At 43.1% G+C, this 22,187-nt stretch overlaps 1 protein-coding gene across 2 annotated transcripts in view; it reads right to left on the bottom strand.

Moving 5' to 3' along the window:
* Positions 1-22,187, bottom strand: part of LOC126248293 (uncharacterized) — a 289,514-nt gene that overhangs the window by 64,983 nt on the left and 202,344 nt on the right. For both annotated transcript variants that reach the window (XM_049949155.1, XM_049949156.1), the window contains exons 15-17: positions 18,797-18,961; positions 15,273-15,403; positions 14,965-15,131 (exon numbers count right to left, since the gene is read on the bottom strand). In XM_049949155.1, coding sequence (XP_049805112.1) covers positions 14,965-15,131; positions 15,273-15,403; positions 18,797-18,961 — 463 coding nt within the window. The remainder of the gene's footprint in view (positions 1-14,964; positions 15,132-15,272; positions 15,404-18,796; positions 18,962-22,187) is intronic.

The raw sequence follows: 22,187 nt of genomic DNA, 5'->3' as shown, positions 1-22,187 counted from the left end.
CTATGTAATGAAAAGTATCAGGTCATCCACATGTGGGCTAAAAGGACTCCATTAGACTTCGGCTAAACAATAAATCAATCAAATCTAAAGGCTGTAAATTCAACAAAATACTAAGGAATTACAATCACGAACAACTTAAATTGGCAATAACATACAGAAGATATTGTGGAGAAGGGAAACCAAAGACTATGTTTTATTAGCAGAACACTTAGAAGATTCAACAGATCTACTTAAGAGACTGCCTACACAAAGCTTTTCCGTCCTCTTTTGAAGTACTGCTGCACAATGTGGATCCTTACCAGATAGGATTAATAGAGTACATCGAGAAAGTTCAAAGAAGGGCAGCGTGTTTTGTATTAGGTGTCACGTGCGTGATACAGGACTTGGGGTGGACGTCATTCAAACAAAGACACTGTTTGTTGCAGTGGGGTCTTCTCATGAAATTTCAATCACCAACTTTCTCCTCCGAATGAGAAAATATTTTGTTGACACCAACCTAAATACAGAGAAACTATCATCATAATAAAATAAAAAAAATCAGAGCTCCCATGGAAAGCTATAGGTGTTAGTCCCCCTGACACTATGTCAGCTGCAGTCAAAATACTGTCTATTTTATTTTCAGTTTTGTTTATTTAATTTTCTAATTGTTTATTAATTATTACTATTATTGTGTTTAGTTATGAGAGTGCATGAAGGTGTGAATGTGAATGAGAATGGCATCTGTGTTAGTCACTTGTGCTGGAGAATCTGGTGTTAACTATTTCAGCAGTTTATGGTACCAGGGAAATGAGATTATGATTTTGGACAAGTAGTTTTGTTAGGAGGGAATTTTTTTTTATTCATGGGTTTTCAAAATTTATTTATGTTAATTTACTGTCCTGATTCACTGACAAATTTTGATTGGTTCTGTATATATGCGCAGGCCTGAGTGGGTTTGATGCTGCGGAAATCAGCATATTCGCGCGTTTTTTGGGAAGCAGAAGGTTCTTTTGTGTAGAGAGAAGAGTGGAGTCGGGGTTTGGATCTTGTAGTGATCTGACCTACTGATATGTGCTCCATTGAAAATATTGTGATGTTTCATACCAAAATGTTTGAGAAGTGCCGTAAAGTGTGAAAGGTAGTCCAATTTAGAGCACAGTTGAAATTCAGAACATTTGGTGACATTTAAATAGCTAAATACCGCATGGCGTGTTGCTTACTCGAAAATTTCAAAATTTTGTTCCGTGAGGCTGGTATTAGTTACAGTTGAGCAAGCAATTCCAAAAGAAACAATCTGTTTGTAAACTTTCTGTGTAGGATAGTTCATAATTACCATAAACTGGCTACGGTTATGAGTAGTATGTGCATGTGGATTTTTCAGACTTTGTACTTTGTAAGGCTTGTTAGTGACTGGTGTATGCGAGCTTACCATAACAGAGTGAAATTCAACACACACAAATACTTTCATTTAAATATTCCTTTCACCAACAAAACAATTGTAGTGGGACGTGAGGTTACATGTGTAACTGTTTTTCCTATAGCTTTTTGCAGATGTGAACTGCATGTCGATGACTTTAAAGAGGCGTGCATGTAAGAAGGGATTCACCACCAGGTGAGTGAAACTTTGCAAAGCACCATGTTGCCACAACCTGGCTATAATTTAAAGAATTAACAAAAGCCCATATATATTTGTTCGCAGACCACCAGCTCTTTGGCCTGAGCAAATCTCCGAAGCAGATGGCACAACGATAATTGTAGTGGGTGGTGGTGGTGTTTTTCGCGACTACCATTATGAGCAATGCTATTAGCCACCTCTTAACACACCAACATCGTCTCACATCTCCTGATGGCTTCTGACTGGGAGTGCAATAAGCAAGCAGTATTTTACTTCAAGCTGGATGAAAACAATATAAACGAGGGACAAATTTCCATTAATGACCTAAGAGATGAAGAGGCTTACAGATCATGTCTTTATGCTTCACAAAAGAACATTTTATCTGTGCCTCGGTCGATCATAGCACATGCCCAAAGCTATGCACCTATTTCTCAATGTGATACAGATGAAACATTAATCAGGGGTAATTTCTGATGGCCACAGAAGAGTCAGAGTGCTGGGTTATGATTCTGACAATGGTCCAACCTCTCACATATTCACACTAATATGTAAGGCACACTGGGGGATGACAAGCATCAAAGCTTTAACAAGGCATAGTGTACATGGGTCAAAGATTGACACACTGAGTGTGTGGGTCTATGCCTGTCTAACACGCATGCAACATCAGTCAGATTGGAAATGCTGTTTCTCTCTGTGGCCCACAAATGATCAGCTATGGGACTATGTGTACATTCTGTCTAATGTCCCACATGCTGCCCAAACTTTGTCAATAACCTCAGCAATTACTATCTGTACACTCTTGACAATCTTTCTCATTGGGACGACAAAAAACACTATCATATCTGACAGTGACTCACAGTTCACAATGGGTGAGTTCCTCTTGGGAAAGGAATGTCGTAAGGCATCTAACTACTCTTTTTCATCCTGCAACAATATCAGAAGCAGAGCAGTTTACCATATCATTCAAGGTTCAAATGAACAAAATAATGATGATGGTGATCTCTGAGGAAACTCTGGCATGTTACATCCCTTCATATAGATTCACCACACACATGGGATTAGACAACCAGGATATTGTAGAGGTGAGAAAGAGCACCTCATGCATGAAGAAATCAAATCTGGCCACGACAGCAAAATTATGATCCCAGCATGGTCCAACTAACTATGCATGACCACCACTACTGCCGGCTATGCCTCTCAGCCTGCCCAGGTCTGGACTACCAACTCCCAGACTTCCATATATTACCCACCCAAGTGCCTTACCTCCACCACTGATAAGGTATGTGTGTAAGCTCTGCCCATACAATATGTTCTCTATGCTGAGATCATCACAGGCAATAATCAATGGGACACCAATAGAGGTTCTCTTGACCATTTCTAACTCAAAATCAGGCTTTTTCTTTCTTCATCTGCCTTATGTACACTCCTGGAAATGGAAAAAAGAACACATTGACACCGGTGTGTCAGACCCACCATACTTGCTCCGGACACTGCGAGAGGGCTGTACAAGCAATGATCACACGCACGGCACAGCGGACACACCAGGAACCGCGGTGTTGGCCGTCGGACGGCGCTAGCTGCGCAGCATTTGTGCACCGCCGCCGTCAGTGTCAGCCAGTTTGCCGTGGCATACGGAGCTCCATCGCAGTCTTTAACACTGGTAGCATGCCGCGACAGCGTGGACGTGAACCGTATGTGCAGTTGACGGACTTTGAGCGAGGGCGTATAGTGGGTATGCGGGAGGCCGGGTGGACGTACCGCCGAATTGCTCAACACGTGGGGCGTGAGGTCTCCACAGTACATCGATGTTGTCGCCAGTGGTCGGCGGAAGGTGCACGTGCCCGTCGACCTGGGACCGGACCGCAGCGACGCACGGATGCACACCAAGACCGTAGGATCCTACGCAGTGCCGCAGGGGACCGCACCGCCACTTCCCAGCAAATTAGGGACACTGTTGCTCCTGGGGTATCGGCGAGGACCATTCGCAACCGTCTCCATGAAGCCGGGCTACGGTCCCGCACACCGTTAGGCCGTCTTCCGCTCACGCCCCAACATCGTGCAGCCCGCCTCCAGTGGTGTCGCGACAGGCGTGAATGGAGGGACGAATGGAGACGTGTCGTCTTCAGCGATGAGAGTCGCTTCTGCCTTGGTGCCAATGATGGTCGTATGCGTGTTTGGCGCCGTGCAGGTGAGCGCCACAATCAGGACTGCATACGACCGAGACACACAGGGCCAACACCCGGCATCATGGTGTGGGGAGCGATCTCCTACACTGGCCGTACACCACTGGTGATCATCGAGGGTACACTGAATAGTGCACGGTACATCCAAACCATCATCGAACCCATCGTTCTACCATTCCTAGACCGGCAAGGGAACCTGCTGTTCCAACAGGACAATGCACGTCTGCATGTATCCCGTGCCACCCAACGTGCTCTAGAAGGTGTAAGTCAACTACCCTGGCCAGCAAGATCTCCGGATCTGTCCCCCATTGAGCATGTTTGGGACTGGATGAAGCGTCATCTAACGCGGTCTGCACGTCCAGCACTAACGCTGGTCCAACTGAGGCGCCAGGTGGAAATGGCATGGCAAGCCGTTCCACAGGACTACATCCAGCATCTCTACGATCGTTTCCACGGGAGAATAGCAGCCTGCATTGCTGCGAAAGGTGGATATACACTGTACTAGTGCCGACATTGTGCATGCTCTGTTGCCTGTGTCTATGTGCCTGTGGTTCTGTCAGTGTGATCATGTGATGTATCTGACCCCAGGAATGTGTCAATAAAGTTTCCCCTTCCTGGGACAATGAATTCACGGTGTTGTTATTTCAATTTCCAGGAGTGTATAATCAACTGTCACATAATATGGATTTATGCATGAAACTTCGAATGACTACATCCCAAATGCATGATGCAGATATCTGCCATGTTCTGAATGATTGGTCTCATGAACGTTAAGATTGCATGATCATTATACAGCCAAGTACACTGTAGATACATTCTTTATTTGTAAAGATGACTTGTTTCTGGGGTATCTGACATGCAATTTTCCCCTCTTTTGCACTCAGCAGCTCATTTCATGAGGAAGCAACTGTGACCTTATTCACATATTGGCAATAAAGCTTGCCAGCATCATTCTGGAAACATATCAAGACCCAGTTCCTAATCTGAGGAAAAAGAAGATGACAATTTATTATGATAATAGTTTATGTTACAATAAATTGTAAGTCATTAACTGTGTGACTCAGTCCTAAAGTGTCAGACTACAAATCCAAAGTTTTGAGGCCCAATCCCCGTTTAGTACAAATCTCTGGCAAATCCCCCCCCCCCCCCCCCCCCGCTCTCTCTCTCTCTCTGTCTCTGTCTCTCTCCAGATGAGAGTGGTCAGAATCATTTGTAGAGTATGTCCAAGAACATAGTGTAAGAATTGGTTAGGCACTTGGGAATATTTATCACTACTTCCCAAAACATATTTTACTTTCTGTAATTTGTTTTAAGGAACCATGCTCTCTCTGGAAGTAATGGAAATGGAAATGAGTGTTTGGCGTCATTGGCCGGGAGGCCCCTTGCGGACCAGGTCTGGCCGCCTTGGTGCATGTCTTATTACATTCGATGTGACATTGGGCAACCTGCGTGCCGGATGGGGATTAATGATGATGAAGACAACACAACACCCAGTCCCTAAGTGGAGAAAATCCCCGACCCACCCAGGAATCAAACCCGGGTCCCGACCCAACCAGGAATGGAACCCAGGCCCGTAGGACGCCAATCCGTCACGCTGACCACTCGGCTATCGGGCCAGACTCTGAAAGTATGCAACAGTCAAAATGAATGACACCAGACACAAAAATTACACTTCCTATGAATTAAGAATCTGTCACTGGTGCCAACATTTTAGCTTGCTTCCCAACAAGCTTAAATGCTTAAAAATCCAAGAATGCATGTTGATGGGGTGACAGGATGGAGGAAGGGGAAACTGTTGGGTGGAGGATGTGGGGACATTGGGATAATGGAGACAGAGACCAGCAGCATTACTGGAGCAAAGTACGTGTTGTGAGGATAACTCATATCTGCGTACTTCCACAAAGCTGTTGGTGGATGGGAGCTGAAGGGATAATCCTTCGTAGCTGATTCTTGGGATGGTAGGAGGCTTAGAGATGTGTGAGGAGATGGCACAGTAAATCTGTCTGTGCACAAGTCTAGGGGTTAGTTCCTGTCAGTGAAGGCCCTTATGAGACCTCCTGCACAGTGGGCAAGCGAGGTGTTGGCAGACACACCATCCATTTTTTGGTGTGGGAGGAGAGACAGCAGTCAAAATATAGTGCTCTCCTGCAGCCTGGCTACCCATGGATGGTGTACCTGCATTGACAAGAACTCAGTTTCCCAGTAAGCTGACGGTTTCACAAGGGCCTTCACAGGCAGGCAGGCCCCCAAACCCAGTCCACAGACAGATTTACCATGCCATATCCTCATGCCATCGTAAGTCTGTCACCAACCCCAACAATCATCACAAAGGAGCACTGCCTTTGCCGTCCACTATCACCCCAGACTGAAAAAACTGAACCACACACACCATCAGGGCTTTGATTATCTATCATCATTCCTGGAAATAAGAGACCTCCTCCCTAAGTGGTATTCTGTTGTCCACTCAACCTACATGACACCATGGTCCACCCCTATGCCACTCCTGTTCCCAACCTGTTGCCACAGGGACCGTAACCATGTGTAAGACCCAGGTGGAAGACCTCTCCCAGAACTTCGTACTCCAGTCCTGTCATAGGCTTATCACACCCTGTCAGAGGCAGGGCCACATGTGGAAGCAGCCATGTTGTATACCAACTTTGCCGCAATCACAGCACAGCTCCTTATGTTAGTATGACAACCAACCAGCTGGCAACTGTCCACAGGCAAAAAATAACGAAGCTCACCACTCAGTGACACGACATGCAGCTTAGCACAACACATACTGTTTCAATAGCTGCTTCACAAGTGGGCATATGTGGATTATTCCCTCCACCATCAGCTTTGCTGAACCATTCAGATAGGAGTTATACTTGCAACACATCCTTCACTCCTGCAACTTCCTGGCCTCAATCTCTATTAATTCACTGTCACCACACCATCCACCCAACAGCTTATCTTCCCCTTCCTCACCTAACAAGGGAACCTCCCCATCATACTGAAATATTACTGTATCTCATTGCTACCTATCAGAACCCCTTCGAGAGCATTAAAGATAAACACCAGTACTAATTTTCCAATTGCAAATCGACCTGTTTCCAAATTACATACAAAAAAAACACTATTTCAGTATACATGTAATTCGAAAATGATGCTTTGCTGATTAACATTGTTCGTATGTGAGAAAAATAATATAAATGTGAGATTAATACTGTAACTAATCGAAAGAAATAGAGCACATGGTCAGGGTGTACCAGTAAACTTATCATTATAAAATTACTACAACAAATTAAATAGAACATATAAATAAAGCACGTTAATTGAATCTCCGATATATGTGAGCACTAAAATTCGGGCACTAGTTGATTTGTTACAAACAAATTTAGAAATGTAATTGTTACCTGTAACATAATTAGTCAGAAAATGTTATATTAACTCGTAAATAAGTTGAAAATAGATTCACCTTGTTCAGCACTGAGATTGTAAATTTTTAGCTATGTGTATCTCATATTCGGTTTAACTTTTAATTGTGATTTTACATAAAACTGTAATTTTCATTGTAGGTAATTGTTAACAAAAGTAGAAATAGAGGTCACGCAGGCACCTTGGGGCACTGGTTTTTTGGCTAGGGTTGCGAGCAAATGTATTGTAGGCTCACTCGTTTGTTGATTGTTGTGAACTCTGTGTCGTTTGATGTCAACTTTGGGTACATGTGATGTAACCGGTACAGTTCACCAGGCTCGGACACCAGAGTCCTGGAAATATATTGGTATTAAAACTGCACTGTACTTTGAAATTTATTTGGGAGTCTTCCGTAATCCTTTTCATAGGCTGCACAGCGACGAGGCATGAATCCAGGAATTTTACAAAACCCCGAAAACTAAACAACTCTCAATGTTGGTAGAACTGACATGAAAAGAACAGTGCAATCAAAACATTTGCAACGCGGAGGTGGGAAAATATAAACATCTCAATACCCCCCTGAGATTTAGTTATAAGTTGTCACAGTGCATAGGCCTTGAAAAACTGAACACAGATCAATCGAGGAAACAGGAAGAAGTTGTGTGGAACTATGAAAAAAATAAGCAAAATACACAAACTGAGTAGTCCATGTGCAAGATAGGCAACATCAAGGATAATGTGAGCTCAGGAGCGCTGTGGTCCCGTGGTTAGTGTGAGCATCTGCGCAACGAGAGGGCCTTGGTTCAAGTCTTCCCTCGAGTGAAAAGTTTACTTTCTTTATTTTTGCAAAGTTATGATCTGTCCGTTCATTCATTGACGTCCCTGTTCACTGCAATAAGTTTAGTGTCTGTGTTTTGTGACCGCACCGCAAAACCGTGTGATTAGTTGACGAAAGGACATGCCTCTCCAATGGGAACCGAAAACATTTGATTGCAAGGTCATAGGTCAACTGATTCCTCCACAGGAAAACACGTCTCATATATTCTATACGACACTGGTGACAGCATGTGCGTCACATGACAGGAATATGTTGTCGACCCACCTAACTTGTACACTTGGCGAATGGGTAAAAAGATTCTTTTACCTTGCCCAATTTAGGTTTTCTTGTGGATGTGATAATCACTCCCAAAAAAGTGATGAAAACATAAGAGTTTGTCACATATACTGCAACAAATGAATGCAAAAGTTTCACAGTCACACAGTTTTCCCTGTGCTCTGTCAAAACAAACGTTTTTAACGTTTTCAAATTTTTACGTGTGTAGACCATCAAATCCTGCATATGTCCAAGCAAATATGAATATGTCCTGGAATTTTGGAGAGTGAAGTTGATTATGTGCGAGTGCCTGAACTTTGATAATTGACACACAATCACGTAAACAATACTGCTCTGTGTACCTGTGCAGCTTTGCAAAATCATAGAATCTTTTCACAAAGTATTTCACCTGCCGAAAACCAAACACATCTAACGGTTGCACAGGAGGTGTACAACCTGGAGGAATAGTAATCACGTCTACTCCCACACTAAAATTGTACAATGCCTGATCCTTCTGTCCTGTATAGCTGTCAAGGAGTAAGGTAAAACCTTTGTCTGCGTAAGAAGCAATCACATGTTCATTAAAGTCTTTCACTAGTCTTTTCTCCATTTTTCCTGACGCACTGCAATTCACAATAACCTTCGGCATTTGCGCAAGTACCCTATTCACCTGTTGCTGAACTTGCGGTCCAAATACAACATTTTTTTCCTGTAAACATAAATAAAATGTAGGTAAAAGAAATCCTGCTTTGTTCAGAGCACATTGTATGGTATAATTATGTGAAGTGGCATGCAGCTGGTCTACAGTACATTCTGTGTCACCTTCTCCAACTAACAATAACATTTGGGTTGATTTCATTTCCTAGTTAAAACCGGATTGATCTGTTTTGATAATACACTCCTGGAAACTGAAATAAGAACACCGTGAATTCATTGTCCCAGGAAGGGGAAACTTTATTGACACATTCCTGGGGTCAGATACATCACATGATCACACTGACAGAACCACAGGCACATAGACACAGGCAACAGAGCATGCACAATGTCGGCACTAGTACAGTGTATATCCACCTTTCGCAGCAATGCAGGCTGCTATTCTCCCATGGAGACGATCGTAGAGATGCTGGATGTAGTCCTGTGGAACGGCTTGCCATGCCATTTCCACCTGGCGCCTCAGTTGGACCAGCGTTAGTGCTGGACGTGCAGACCGCGTGAGACGACGCTTCATCCAGTCCCAAACATGCTCAATGGGGGACAGATCCGGAGATCTTGCTGGCCAGGGTAGTTGACTTACACCTTCTAGAGCACGTTGGGTGGCATGGGATACATGCGGACGTGCATTGTCCTGTTGGAACAGCAAGTTCCCTTGCTGGTCTAGGAATGGTAGAACGATGGGTTCGATGACGGTTTGGATGTACCGTGCACTATTCAGTGTCCCCTCGACGATCACCAGTGGTGTACGGCCAGTGTAGGAGATCGCTCCCCACACCATGATGCCGGGTGTTGGCCCTGTGTGCCTCGGTCGTATGCAGTCCTGATTGTGGCGCTCACCTGCACGGCGCCAAACACGCATACGACCATCATTGGCACCAAGGCAGAAGCGACTCTCATCGCTAAAGACGACACGTCTCCATCTGTCCCTCCATTCACGCCTGTCGCGACACCACTGGAGGCGGGCTGCACGATGTTGGGGCGTGAGCGGAAGACGGCCTAACGGTGTGCGGGACCGTAGCCCAGCTTCATGGAGACGGTTGCGAATGGTCCTCGCCGATACCCCAGGAGCAACAGTGTCCCTAATTTGCTGGGAAGTGGCGGTGCGGTCCCCTACGGCACTGCGTAGGATCCTACGGTCTTGGCGTGCATCCGTGCGTCGCTGCAGTCCGGTCCCAGGTCGACGGGCACGTGCACCTTCCGCCGACCACTGGCGACAACATCGATGTACTGTGGAGACCTCATGCCCCACGTGTTGAGCAATTCGGCGGTACGTCCACCCGGCCTCCCGCATGCCCACTATATGCCCTCGCTCAAAGTCCGTCAACTGCACATATGGTTCACGTCCACGCTGTCACGGCATGCTACCAGTGTTAAAGACTGCGATGGAGCTCCGTATGCCACGGCAAACTGGCTGACACTGACGGCGGCGGTGCACAAATGCTGCGCAGCTAGCGCCATTCGACGGCCAACACCGCGGTTCCTGGTGTGTCCGCTGTGCCGTGCGTGTGATCATTGCTTGTACAGCCCTCTCGCAGTGTCCGGAGCAAGTATGGTGGGTCTGACACACCGGTGTCAATGCGTTCTTTTTTCCATTTCCAGGAGTGTATATGCGTCTTCATACTGTTGGAATCTGACGTTAGTTTCTGTAACAAACGTCTTGGAACACTCTTAAAAGTTCTTCCAGTTTATGCGCGTAGTTCTTGCTTACATATTTCGTAATCTTGCTGCTCGTAATTTTGTATTTTCTTTTGAATGTGACAAGCCAATGAGATGAAGCCTTGAAGTCCAGGCTGATTTGTTTAGCATAATGCAATCCCCAAATCTGTAGGTCTGTACCATGCACTGCACTTACTTCATTTCTGGCTTTAATAAATTAACAGTATACATGGTTTTCTAGTTCACTGAACTTCTGTCTTCAGGTTCCACCTCGTTCCACGACTTCTTTGCAATATTTAATTGTGCTTTTTTCCCCCATCCCTTTAAATTTCTTAAATTTATTTGTTACTTCACTCCATAATTTATATTTGTGTCTTTTAATTGGTTTGGACAGTAACCTGTATTGGAGCATTTCCTTCATGTAACCCAAAGAAATACCATCAGATTGAAGTCGCAGTATTTCCTCTTCGTGTTCTTTGTATGGATCGTCAACAATCTCAAATGGTTCAAATGGCTCTGAGCACTATGCGACTTAACTTCTTAGGTCATCAGTCACCTAGAACTTAGAACTAATTAAACCTAACTAACCTAAGGACATCACACACATCCATGCCCGAGGCAGGATTCGAACCTGCGACCGTAGCGGTCGCTCGGCTCCTGACTGTAGCGCCCAGAACCGCACGGCCACTCCGGCTGGCTCAACAATCTCATCATCTGGAACATACCGCCCCACAGCAATCAGCAAGGTATCATCATCACCACACGTACTGTTTATCAACAAATGTAGGAAACAATCATACAAATGTTCGACAATCGTTCGATTCCTTAAGGAACTTTCAGATTCCTTACAGTTCGGGAAATATTCATTGACCTTGTTATTGAAGTCACGAACTATATTTGCTGGATTCACATTGCCCACGGAATACATCTCACGTATTTAATGCACTCTCGTCCAAAGTAGCGAACAGTCAACTGCCAGCCAGGGAGCCTCGTTAGCAGGAATACTCTCTCTTCCATGCGCTGTAGTCGTGTGTTTCGATGTTTGTTTAGGTGTAGCGTCCCCATACTACGGCGCAGTTACCGCGCAGCGGACGGATGAACGGACAGATAATAATGGTCTGAAAATAAAAAATTAAACTTTTCACTCGTGGGAAGACTTGAACCAAGGACCTCTCCTTCGCAGCTGCTCACGCTAACCACGGGACCATGGCACTCTTGAGCTCACACTGTCCTTGATGTTGTCTATCTTGCCCATGGACTACTCAGTTTTGTATATTTTGCTTATTTTTTTCATAGTTCCACACAACTTCTTCCTGTTTTCTCGATTGATCTGTGTTCAGTTTTTCAAGGCCTATGCACTGTGCCAACTTATAACTAAATCTGAGGGGGGTGCGATGGGGAGGTTCCCTTGTAAGAAGTGGGGTCCCTCTCCCTATCCCTCACAAACACCAACCACAACAGCACCTTCAACAAACCCCCTCATAGCCAACAAACCTAGCCTAGCCACCCTACTCCATCTCCCAATCCCAGCACATACCCCACACAGACCAAATCTCAACTATAACCCCAGTCAAATGCCACATATCACCAGTCCCAATTCAGTTCTAAACCTCTCATGCAGATCCCTCTCTCCTTCAGACACATCTATTCTATCAAAAGGCTTAACCTTTAGCCCCAAGCCTAAATTCAACCACACTGCCCTGGTTAAAGATCTCCTCTCATTCACCCGGAACCTCAACTGGAAATATCACTTCACCACCCAAACACAGCCACCAAATAACTAGATCCAGTGTTGAACCCTGTCTAGAACAGTTCCGACCGCCTTCTCAAAGGGATCCTCCTCCCCTCCCCAAAAACCATCCCTTGCAGGCATTTCAGGAATTCCTCACATCCAGTGTTGCCTCCCAGTCCTCCTTAAAGAACATCCCGACAACCCCCAACATCACCCCAGCTGAATCCCATGCCATTAAGGAGCTGAAAACAGACCGCTCTATTGTCATCCTCCCGACAGATAAAGGCGCCACAACTGTAGTACTTGAGCGTGTGGAGTATCTGCCAGAAGGACTGCGTCAACTCTCCGACACCTCAACCTACGAAGGTGATACCCAGGATCCCATTCCCTCCATCCAGACTGAGCTGCAGAAAATCCTAAAAATCCAAGGTCCCTCACAAGGCCTCACAACAGCTTCCATAGGCCTACTCACTCCACCTGAGCCACATACCCCTATCTTCTACCTATTACCCAAAATCCACAATGAGAACCATCCTGGCTGTCCCATTGTGGCAGGCTTCAAAGCCCCACCAGAACATATCTCAGCTCGGGAGACCAACACCTCCAACCTATCACCCGTAGACTCCCATCCTACATCAAAGACACAAACCACTTCCTAGAACGCCTCAAATCCATTCCCACTCCCCTCCCACGTGAAACCTTTCTTGTCACCATAGATGCCACATCCCTTTACACAAACATCCCACATACCCATGGCCTCTCTGCCCTTGAACACTACCTCTCCCAACACCCACCCGAAGATCTTCCAAAAACCTCGTTCCTTATCACACTTACCAACTTCATCCACACCGATAATTACTTCACTTTTGAAGGCCAGAGCTACAAACAAATCAATGGAACGGCCATGGGAACCAGGATGGCTCCGTCCTATGCCAACCTCTTCATGAGGCGCATGGAAGAGGCTTTCCTGAAGATCCAACAGCTGCTTCCCCTGGCCTGGTATAGGTTTATAGATGACACCTTTGTGGTCTGGACTCATGGTGAAGAAACACTCCTTAATTTCCTCCATAACCTCAACTCCTTTTCGAATCTGAATTTCAAGCCTAGGTATTCATGGCAAACGTATCTGCTCCAGTGACGAATCCCTCAACAATTACACCAATAACCTGACCAGTGCTTTCCTCTCCCGCAACTATCCTGCATACCTTGTCCACAAACAGATCTCCTGAGCAATACATTCCTCCCCGTCCAACAACAATGTTCCTACCCCCAGACCACAAAGAAGCATCCCACTTGTCACCCAATATTATCCTGGCCTCGTATACATCAACAAGTTACTCCGCCAGGGATATGACTTTCTCAAGTCAAGCCATGAAATGAGATCATCCCTTGACAATATTCTCCCCACACCACCCAGAGTTGCCTTTCGTTGCCCCCCTAACCTCCGCAAAATCCTTGTCAAACCCTACAATATTCCCAGACCACGTTCTCTACGCAGCGGTTCCTACCCCTGTAACCAACCCCGCTGCAAAACCTGCCCCATGCATCCCCCCACAACCACCTACTCCAGCCTCGCTACTGGTAAAACATACACAATTCAAGGCAGGGCCACATGTGAAACAACACATGTCATTTATCAGCTGACATGCCTGCACTACACAGCCTTCTACATTGGTATGATGATAACTAAACTGGCTGAGCGCATCAACAGGCACAGGCGAACTGTCCGCCGAGGAGATGTCCAATACCCAGTAGCAGAGCATGCCCTCCAGCATAATTCTAGGGACCTAGGAATCTGCTACACCTTACATGCCATTTGGCTTGTCCCACCCAACACCAGTTCCTCGGAACTGCGGAGATGGGAACTTGCACTCCAACACATCCTTTCATACCGCCATCCCCCTGGATTCAACCTACGTTAACCAACCTCACTCCCATTTACTCTTCAGTCTTCTCCTCTTTCCCTTTCCTCTTTAGCCATTCATGCATCTTTTCATCCTACATAGTTGTGTTTATCTTTATACTATATACCTCTTTACTTCTGTATGCATCCTCTTTGGTTTGAAGCTGGCACAGTACTTTGGCTTCCCTCTCACACCCATGCCTCCATCTTTGCTACCCTCCCTGTTTACCTTTCCCCTGTTGCTTCATGTCCTGGATGGTGAGTAACTGAATCCACTTTCCCTTCTTCCCCTTTTTTTCCCTTCTCTCCACCCTGACGAAGGAACAAAGTTCCGAAAGCTAGGATACGTAAATTTTCTGTTCCGTTTTGTGTATCTAGTGGCTGTACTGAGCTGAGGTAAGTACTGGCCAGTCCCTCTATCTCTTTGTTAGTATTTGTTTCACATCTTTATATGAGATTTTCCATTAGTCATATAATAAATTTCAGCAAATTAACAGTCTTGAAACTGAGTATTTTTTACCTGCCTTATTGTCAGTCATCTGCTTTTGACAAGAATGGAAAATTTCTGCATTCAAATCTCAATGCCATTTACCACACTTCACAGATGGATCGATAATAAGTGATACTAAAAAAAATGAAATAAATAAATAAAATAACTCTCTTCAAGCATGCAGCAGATTATTAGGCTACCTTGATAACGTTCCACTGAGGAGCCAGTCCTGAGAATGGCTATACTTCTTTGCTTGCCTCTCCAATGGTGGGTTGAGACAAAATGTACAAACGTATTTTTCTGGTACATCTAATTCCACTTGAATACTATTGCAGAAACCATGCTGCCAGCACAGACATATATCACACTGCAACAAATAAAAGTTTATGAATAATAAGTAGTGATTCTGTAAACTGTTTAAGGCTCAAATTAAAGTAAGCTGGTCAAATTAGTGATCTCACATTGGTAAGTAAGTGACATAAGCAGTGGTAAGCAATCAAATGGTTACCTGGACCATCAATCCATGCTCCTCTTGGGACCCACAGGAGCAATTTATTATATCTTCACGGACACTTGATTCCTTGCTCTGCTGGGTATCCGACGTAGAGGACATCTGGGATCTTTCATCAAGCCCAGATTCTTTAACATAATAATATTAATAATAATAATAATAATAATAGTTACAGCCCTAACATTACAGCATTAAATGCCAATGTTAATGAAGAATATCATTACTTTCTCTGCCTGCCATTACAAATTTCTGGTGAATAAACATACATTGAGTTACCTCTGAGTAGTAACACAATTCAAAAGTAAAAATCAGGAAGTATCTTTCTCTTATGAATGCACTTTGCTAATGACAGAGAGATACAGAATAGAAAGAAGTAAAAGTACAACTGGTAGAAACAAACCTCAGGGTTGGTTGGTTGGTTGGTTTGGAGAAGGAGACCAGACAGCGAGGTCATCGGTCTCATCGGATTAGGGAAGGACGGGGAAGGAAGTCGGCCGTGCCCTTTGAAAGGAACCATCCTGGCATTTGCCTGGAGCGATTTAGGGAAATCACGGAAAACCTAAATCAGGATGGCCGGACGCGGGATTGAACCGTCGTCCAAACCTCAGGGAAAATCAGTTTGGGTTCCAAAGAAATGGAGGAACATGTGAGGCATTACTAACCCTACGACTTATCTTGGAAGGTGGGTTAAAGAAAGGCAAACCTATACTCATAGCTTTAGTATATTTAGAGAAATGTTTTTGACTATGCTGACTGGAATACACTCACTGTAATTCTGAAGGCAGTATGGTAAAATACAGGATGAGAAAGGTTATATACAACTTGCACAGAAACCAGACGACAGTTATAAGAGTCGAAGGGCATGAAAGGGAAGCAGTGATTGAGAATGGAATGAGACTTGATTGTAGACTATCCCCATTTGTAAGTCTGGCAGAGACAGCAAAGGACTTGGAAGAGCTGTTAAACATAGTGGGTAGTGAGTTGAAAAGAAATTATACAATGAACATCAACTGAAGTGAAACAAGGGTACTGGTATATAATCGAATTAAACAGGTGATGCTGAAGGAATCAGATTAGGAAATGAGCCGTCAGAGTAGTAGATGAGTTTTACTATTCGAGGAGAAAAAAATGACTGACAATGTCCAAAATGCACAGGATATGAAACACAGGCTGACTAAAGAACAAAAAGCATATCTGAAAAAGAGGAATTTGTTAACATCTAACATAAATTGAAATGTTAAGAAGCCTTTTCCTAAGATATTTATTTGGAGTAGTGTTCGTCAACCTTTTTTGCCTTTGGAGCACACCAAAGTATGTTTCAAACTTTCTCAACACCCCTACTTGTATCACTTTCCTAGATGCAAAAAAGGAAAAACATAAAGTACATACAAAACCTTTTTACTATTGAGTGACTGAGACACAAATTTATTGCATGAGACCCTTGAATACGAACATAAACACAAGGCATGCAATAAAATAAAATTATTCTCTTAAACAGGGACATAAAAATCTCATGAGACACCTGACATGTATTTGTGATGAATAACTGTGTTGCAACATGCTGGTTGAGAAATACTGATCTGGAGTGTAGTTTTGTACAGAAGTGGAACTTACACAGTAAGCAGCTCACACAAAAAGAGAGCTTTTGAAGTGTGCTGCTACAGAATAATGTTAAAGATTAGATGGGTAGATTCAGTAAATGATGAGGCAGTACTGCATGGAATTGGGGAGAAATTTATGACACAACTTGGCTAAAAGAAATGTTACACCACTATCTTTCTAAATCGGCATCCATAACTTGCGACATAGCACACCAGACCCTGCCACATGCTGCCAGGGCTGGAACACTGTCGATACAGCATGCTACTAGGGCTGGGCTACTCCATTGGACATCTGGATTACACTTTGCTAGGGTTTGGTACTGTACCACTTCCTGGTCTACATGACCAAAAGTGAGGTCCTGTCATAACAGAGCTGGAGCAGGCAGCCATAAATCAATTGGCTGACATGAACCGGCTCCAGGTCATCTTCCGGGGGTCCTAGGTTTGTAGTTCACACTTGGACCCCTCATGCAGTTCCGTCTACTGTGAACTGCTGGCCGGTTGCTGCATTTACGCTTAACAGTGGGACCAGCCTACATTGGAGTTTGCTGCATGTTTGGGATGGACACATTTGACATAGCTCTGTGCCACCAAGGATCTGACTTCACTTCTTTTACAGCTGTCTGTCCAGCCTGCGTTTCCATGCCGGTGGCTGTCTCCTGCTGCTGCATCCTGAGCCACTCAAGCACTGGCACCCATGAACAACACATACCATTTGGATGCTGGTTACTATGGCTGTAAGAATTTTGCTAATAAATCCTGTTGTTACTTTCACTGCCTTCATGATTCATCAACAGCTGAAGAACTGTTTTTTTCATACCTGCTACCCTGTCTACTATCCTGCATCGACACTCATCGTCTCTTTGGCCTGTCATGAGGTTAATAATGCTCAAGGCCATTTTGACCCCATTAGAGAAGGGATTGGTTGACAATACACATCCTGCGACACCAAGGAATCACAAATTTGCTATTGGAGGGAAGTGTGGGAGTAAAAATTGTAGAGGGAGACCAAGAAATGAATACAGCAAGCAGATTAAAATGGATGTAAGTTGCATTAGTTATTCGGAGATGAAGAGGTTTTCACAGGATACAGTAGTGTAGAGAGTTGCACCAAACAGTCTTCATACTGAAGACAACAACAATAAGTTCCTTCCTCAAGGAGGAAGGGCAAATCACTCAGAACCCAGGTTGAGAGGAATCTACCTTTTGTGAAGAAGGAACTACTACTACTAAAAGCTATGACAGTTTTGCATACTTTGTGTGTTACTGGCAGTATAAAGGCGTCACTTCCTTAAGGTATGTACACACTTTTCTCAAGTGAATTTTTCTTTTAATTCAATCAATTGAAAATGACACAGATGGAAAAAGTAAGTAAACTGTTTGTTATTTCAAAAGTAACTGTTATAACTGTTCACACATTTATCCCACTGAGACACATGATGGTCATTGCCTATGAGGAAAAATGTTTGTTGTTGCCTATGGAACCATGATTGTACTCAGGTGTGCACCTCTTATCCGAATCAAATTGACAGCCACCAATGTCCTGGGGCCCACATGTTGCCAAGGTTGTTTCGAACACATTGCAGAAGTTTTGCTGGAAAGCGCTTACACATCCTCCAAAATTCCCGATCTCTACCCATGTGATACCCACATTTTTTGGCGCCCTGAAGAAAGACACTGATGGGCACCGATTTGCTTTGGACAAAGAAGTGCGTGCCCGGGTACAATCATGGTGTCATAGGCAATTGCAAACATTTATCAATGGAGGTTTTGACCGTTTTGTCTCAAAGTGAGGTTTATGTATTGTTATGGTGATTACTTTTGAAATAATGAACAGTTTATTTATTTTTTTCCAATCTGCCTTGTTTTCATTTGATTGCCACAATATGAGGTGAAAATTAAATATCTTCCATCACTCACCATTACTGTCCACAGAGGATGTTATTTTCTCGAGACGGACAACTGGGCTTCTCTGGTGTTGTTCAGAAACTGGTTCAGGATTAGGCTCCAAGGAATCTTCACTCTCAACAATAATGCTTAGCCTAGTGCGTTCTTCCAGAGAGGTTTTCTCTGCATATTTAATGCCTGAAGCACATAAAAGAAACATATATATTGTTGATGTGAACAGTCCAAACAAATTACATGATAAAGGTTGCAGTTGCCAAGAAAACGTTTTGTTATGGTGACTGAGTTAACAAATATGTTGCATTTTTCAACAGTTCATCTTCTGAGTACATAGTCCTAAACCAGAAATAGTTTTTTGAATAAAATGAAACCTAATTTTTGGCCTTATTTACGATAAAAAGTGATAAACTTTTTTTCATGGTGTCATCATATTCCTGTCTCAAGTAGGAAATTGGCTATCCAACTTGGAAAAGTGTGCTACTGGATTACTTTATAATGACATAAATAATATTCCACAAAAACTAGGCTAAAAGGCACTTATACCCAGGTGGGACCCACTTAGGCTGACTTTTGAGTGATATATTCTCCTTTTGCATATTTTCTCCTAAGAAATTCCTCTACCTTCTCTGAACGAGGAAGCTAAGAGTCCAGCAATCTATTTTTGTATTATTTCATCAGCAGTACTGGACACTGTTCCCGGATAACGAAAACTGGTCCATTACTGAACAATCATTCCAAAAAAGATTTTGTATTCACAGACATTAGAGGCAGACAGTGTTGTCCAGGTGATTCTTGAATTTAAAACCACACACAAATCCGCTGACTGACACAATGAAAAAAATACCACAGGAATTTGGTGGCTGTAATAATATGATACCACACATGTTCAAAATATTTACAAAATGAAAATCAAAAGTTTAACTGTACGACAATTACAGCAATATTTTTTATGATAAAGTGTACTACAACTGCAAAACTAACTTTTTCCGCTTCACAGTGAGAGGGCACAATTATGGCTCTCCAAACATGAAAATAATTAACTACTGAGTGAGACAATATGATTATCTTCCCCCTGTACAGTTAATTTGTGTCTTACAAATAGATAAATTGGGAATAACTAAAAGAAATGAATCAGTGAAACATTTTGAGTAGAATTAGATAAGGCTACAACATATTTGAATCACTTTGTTTTTGCAGAGTATACATTATCCACCAGCACTTTCTACAGCGTTTATGTGAATCCTTTACTAAACATACAGCTCTTCTTTGGATCTTCACCATTGCCTCAGTTAATCCTGTCATGGATCCCAGAATAGAGAGCAACACCCCAGAACTGATGTAAAAAGAGTTTTTTAGGTAACCTCTTTCACAAGTTAATTACATTTCCCTACAGTTTTGCTCATGCCTTCTGACATCTGCGTCTCCTACAACTAGTTTTATGGGGATGCTCTACTTTGGGTCTCTCTCTCAATGCTTACTCCTAGATTTCTGACAGACAATCATTATTGTTTCTGCTTATTGATTGAAAATCGTGTTATTGAATAATAAAGGCTCTTTCTGTCTATTTATCTGAAATATGTTACTTTCATTTACACAGAGTGCCCAGTGCCATAATGCCCTGCACAAAGTGTTGACCCTCTTGAGGTCTTCTAGTATTTTGCTACATATTTTGTGGTGTTGCAGCTATCATCCACAATCAGCCTTCTACAGCTACCAATATCCTTGACATCATTATAAGAGGTGTGATCAAAAAGTAATCCGAATTTTTTAATTTTGCCATATTTATACACCTTATTTTCGCATTTTTTAAATTTTTTTTTAATTTTAATGTTTTGTTGGTTCACATGTCCCTGATGTATGTTTGCATTTACAGTTGTTTTCAATATTTAGTTTACTGTTGACAGTTGAAAAGATTATACATATTTGAGTGCTCTGCTTTAAGTTTTGCTTGGAAAATGGAATAAAGTGCAACACCGCATTTGAAATGCTGACTGCAGCTTTTGGTAAATCTACCCTGAGTAAGAGAAGGGTCTATGAGTGGTATCAACATTTTAAAAAGAGCCAAGAAGATGCTGAAGATGACAACTGTCCTGGATGATGTAGCACATCAATTACTGACAACAATCTGGAACAAATGAACGAAATGGTTCTGGAAAATCGCCCAATTACCATCAGAGAGGTTGCTGGTGACATTGGCATATCCTTTAGCTTGTGCTAAGCAATTATTTTGGGCATGAAAATCACAGCTGCAAAGTGTGTTCTGAAATTGTTGAAGTTAGACAAAAAATGAAGTCGTGTACACATCGTTCAGGAACTACTGAATGAAGCTGACAACAATCCATAACTTCTACAGAAAGTTATAACAGGTGATGGAACACGCATATATGGGTATGACGTTGAAGCCAAGGCCCAACTGCCCCAATGGAAACTGCCTGAAGAGCCAAGACAAAACAAAATTTGACAAGTTCAACCACATTGAAAGTTATCTTCACTGTTTTCTTTGATTACAATGGGATAATGGATCATAAGTTCCTGCCTTATAGTCGTATGGTCAATAAGGAATACTACCTGGAAGTTATGTGGTGTTTGGTTGAAGTAATATGCAGAAAATGACCGGAACTGTGGCAAAACCGCTTGTGGAAATTGCATCACAATAATGCTCTCACTCACACCTCAATGCTTGTTCACAACTTCTTGGCACAAAAAAAAAAAAAAAAAAAAAAAAAAAAAAAAAAAAAAAAAAAAAAACCACGTTATTTCGCCTCAGCCGCCGTATTTGCTGGACATGGCCCACTGTGACTTCCTTCTATTCCTGAGGCTGAAGAGAACTATGAAAGGATGTTGCTTTGTCACCACTGATGAGATAAAAACACAATCGCTGAAGGAGCTGAACACCATAAGAAAAAGTGTTCTGGAAGGGCTTCCAAGGTTGAAAAAAGAGCTGGAACGATTACTTTGATGGTGGCAAAGTTGCCATTGAATAAATAAATAAAGATTCTTTAAGGAAAACAAAAATACCCATTACTTTCTGATCACACCTTGTAGGCATGTCCTGAACAGTGGCAATCTTGTAATACTTCCATAGGGACACTCAATATTGCTTTAACATTTGAGGAATTTGCTCCTTTAAAAACATCATCTTGAGATCTATCAGTATGGAAGTCCTAAACCCCTTCACAAAGCTGGAGCAATATTCCATGAGCTTTTATTTTGTTCACTAAACAACAGTGTGGAACTTTATCTGCTACATTCAGAGCATCCAGGAAAATGGCACTGACTTTGATGCCATTCTCTGGTACCTTCTGCAACTAAATAACGGAAGGGCTCAAGGTAACAACTCACCGTGCAGCTGAGGCATCAAGTGGTCAGTAGGCACATAAAAAGACTGAGAATGTTGCTAAGCTTT

Source organism: Schistocerca nitens, chromosome 3 (assembly GCF_023898315.1).
Source record: "Schistocerca nitens isolate TAMUIC-IGC-003100 chromosome 3, iqSchNite1.1, whole genome shotgun sequence".
Classification (NCBI taxonomy): domain Eukaryota; kingdom Metazoa; phylum Arthropoda; class Insecta; order Orthoptera; family Acrididae; genus Schistocerca; species Schistocerca nitens.
Note: the sequence above shows the minus strand (reverse complement) of the source record. Positions and strands in the feature narration are given on the sequence as shown.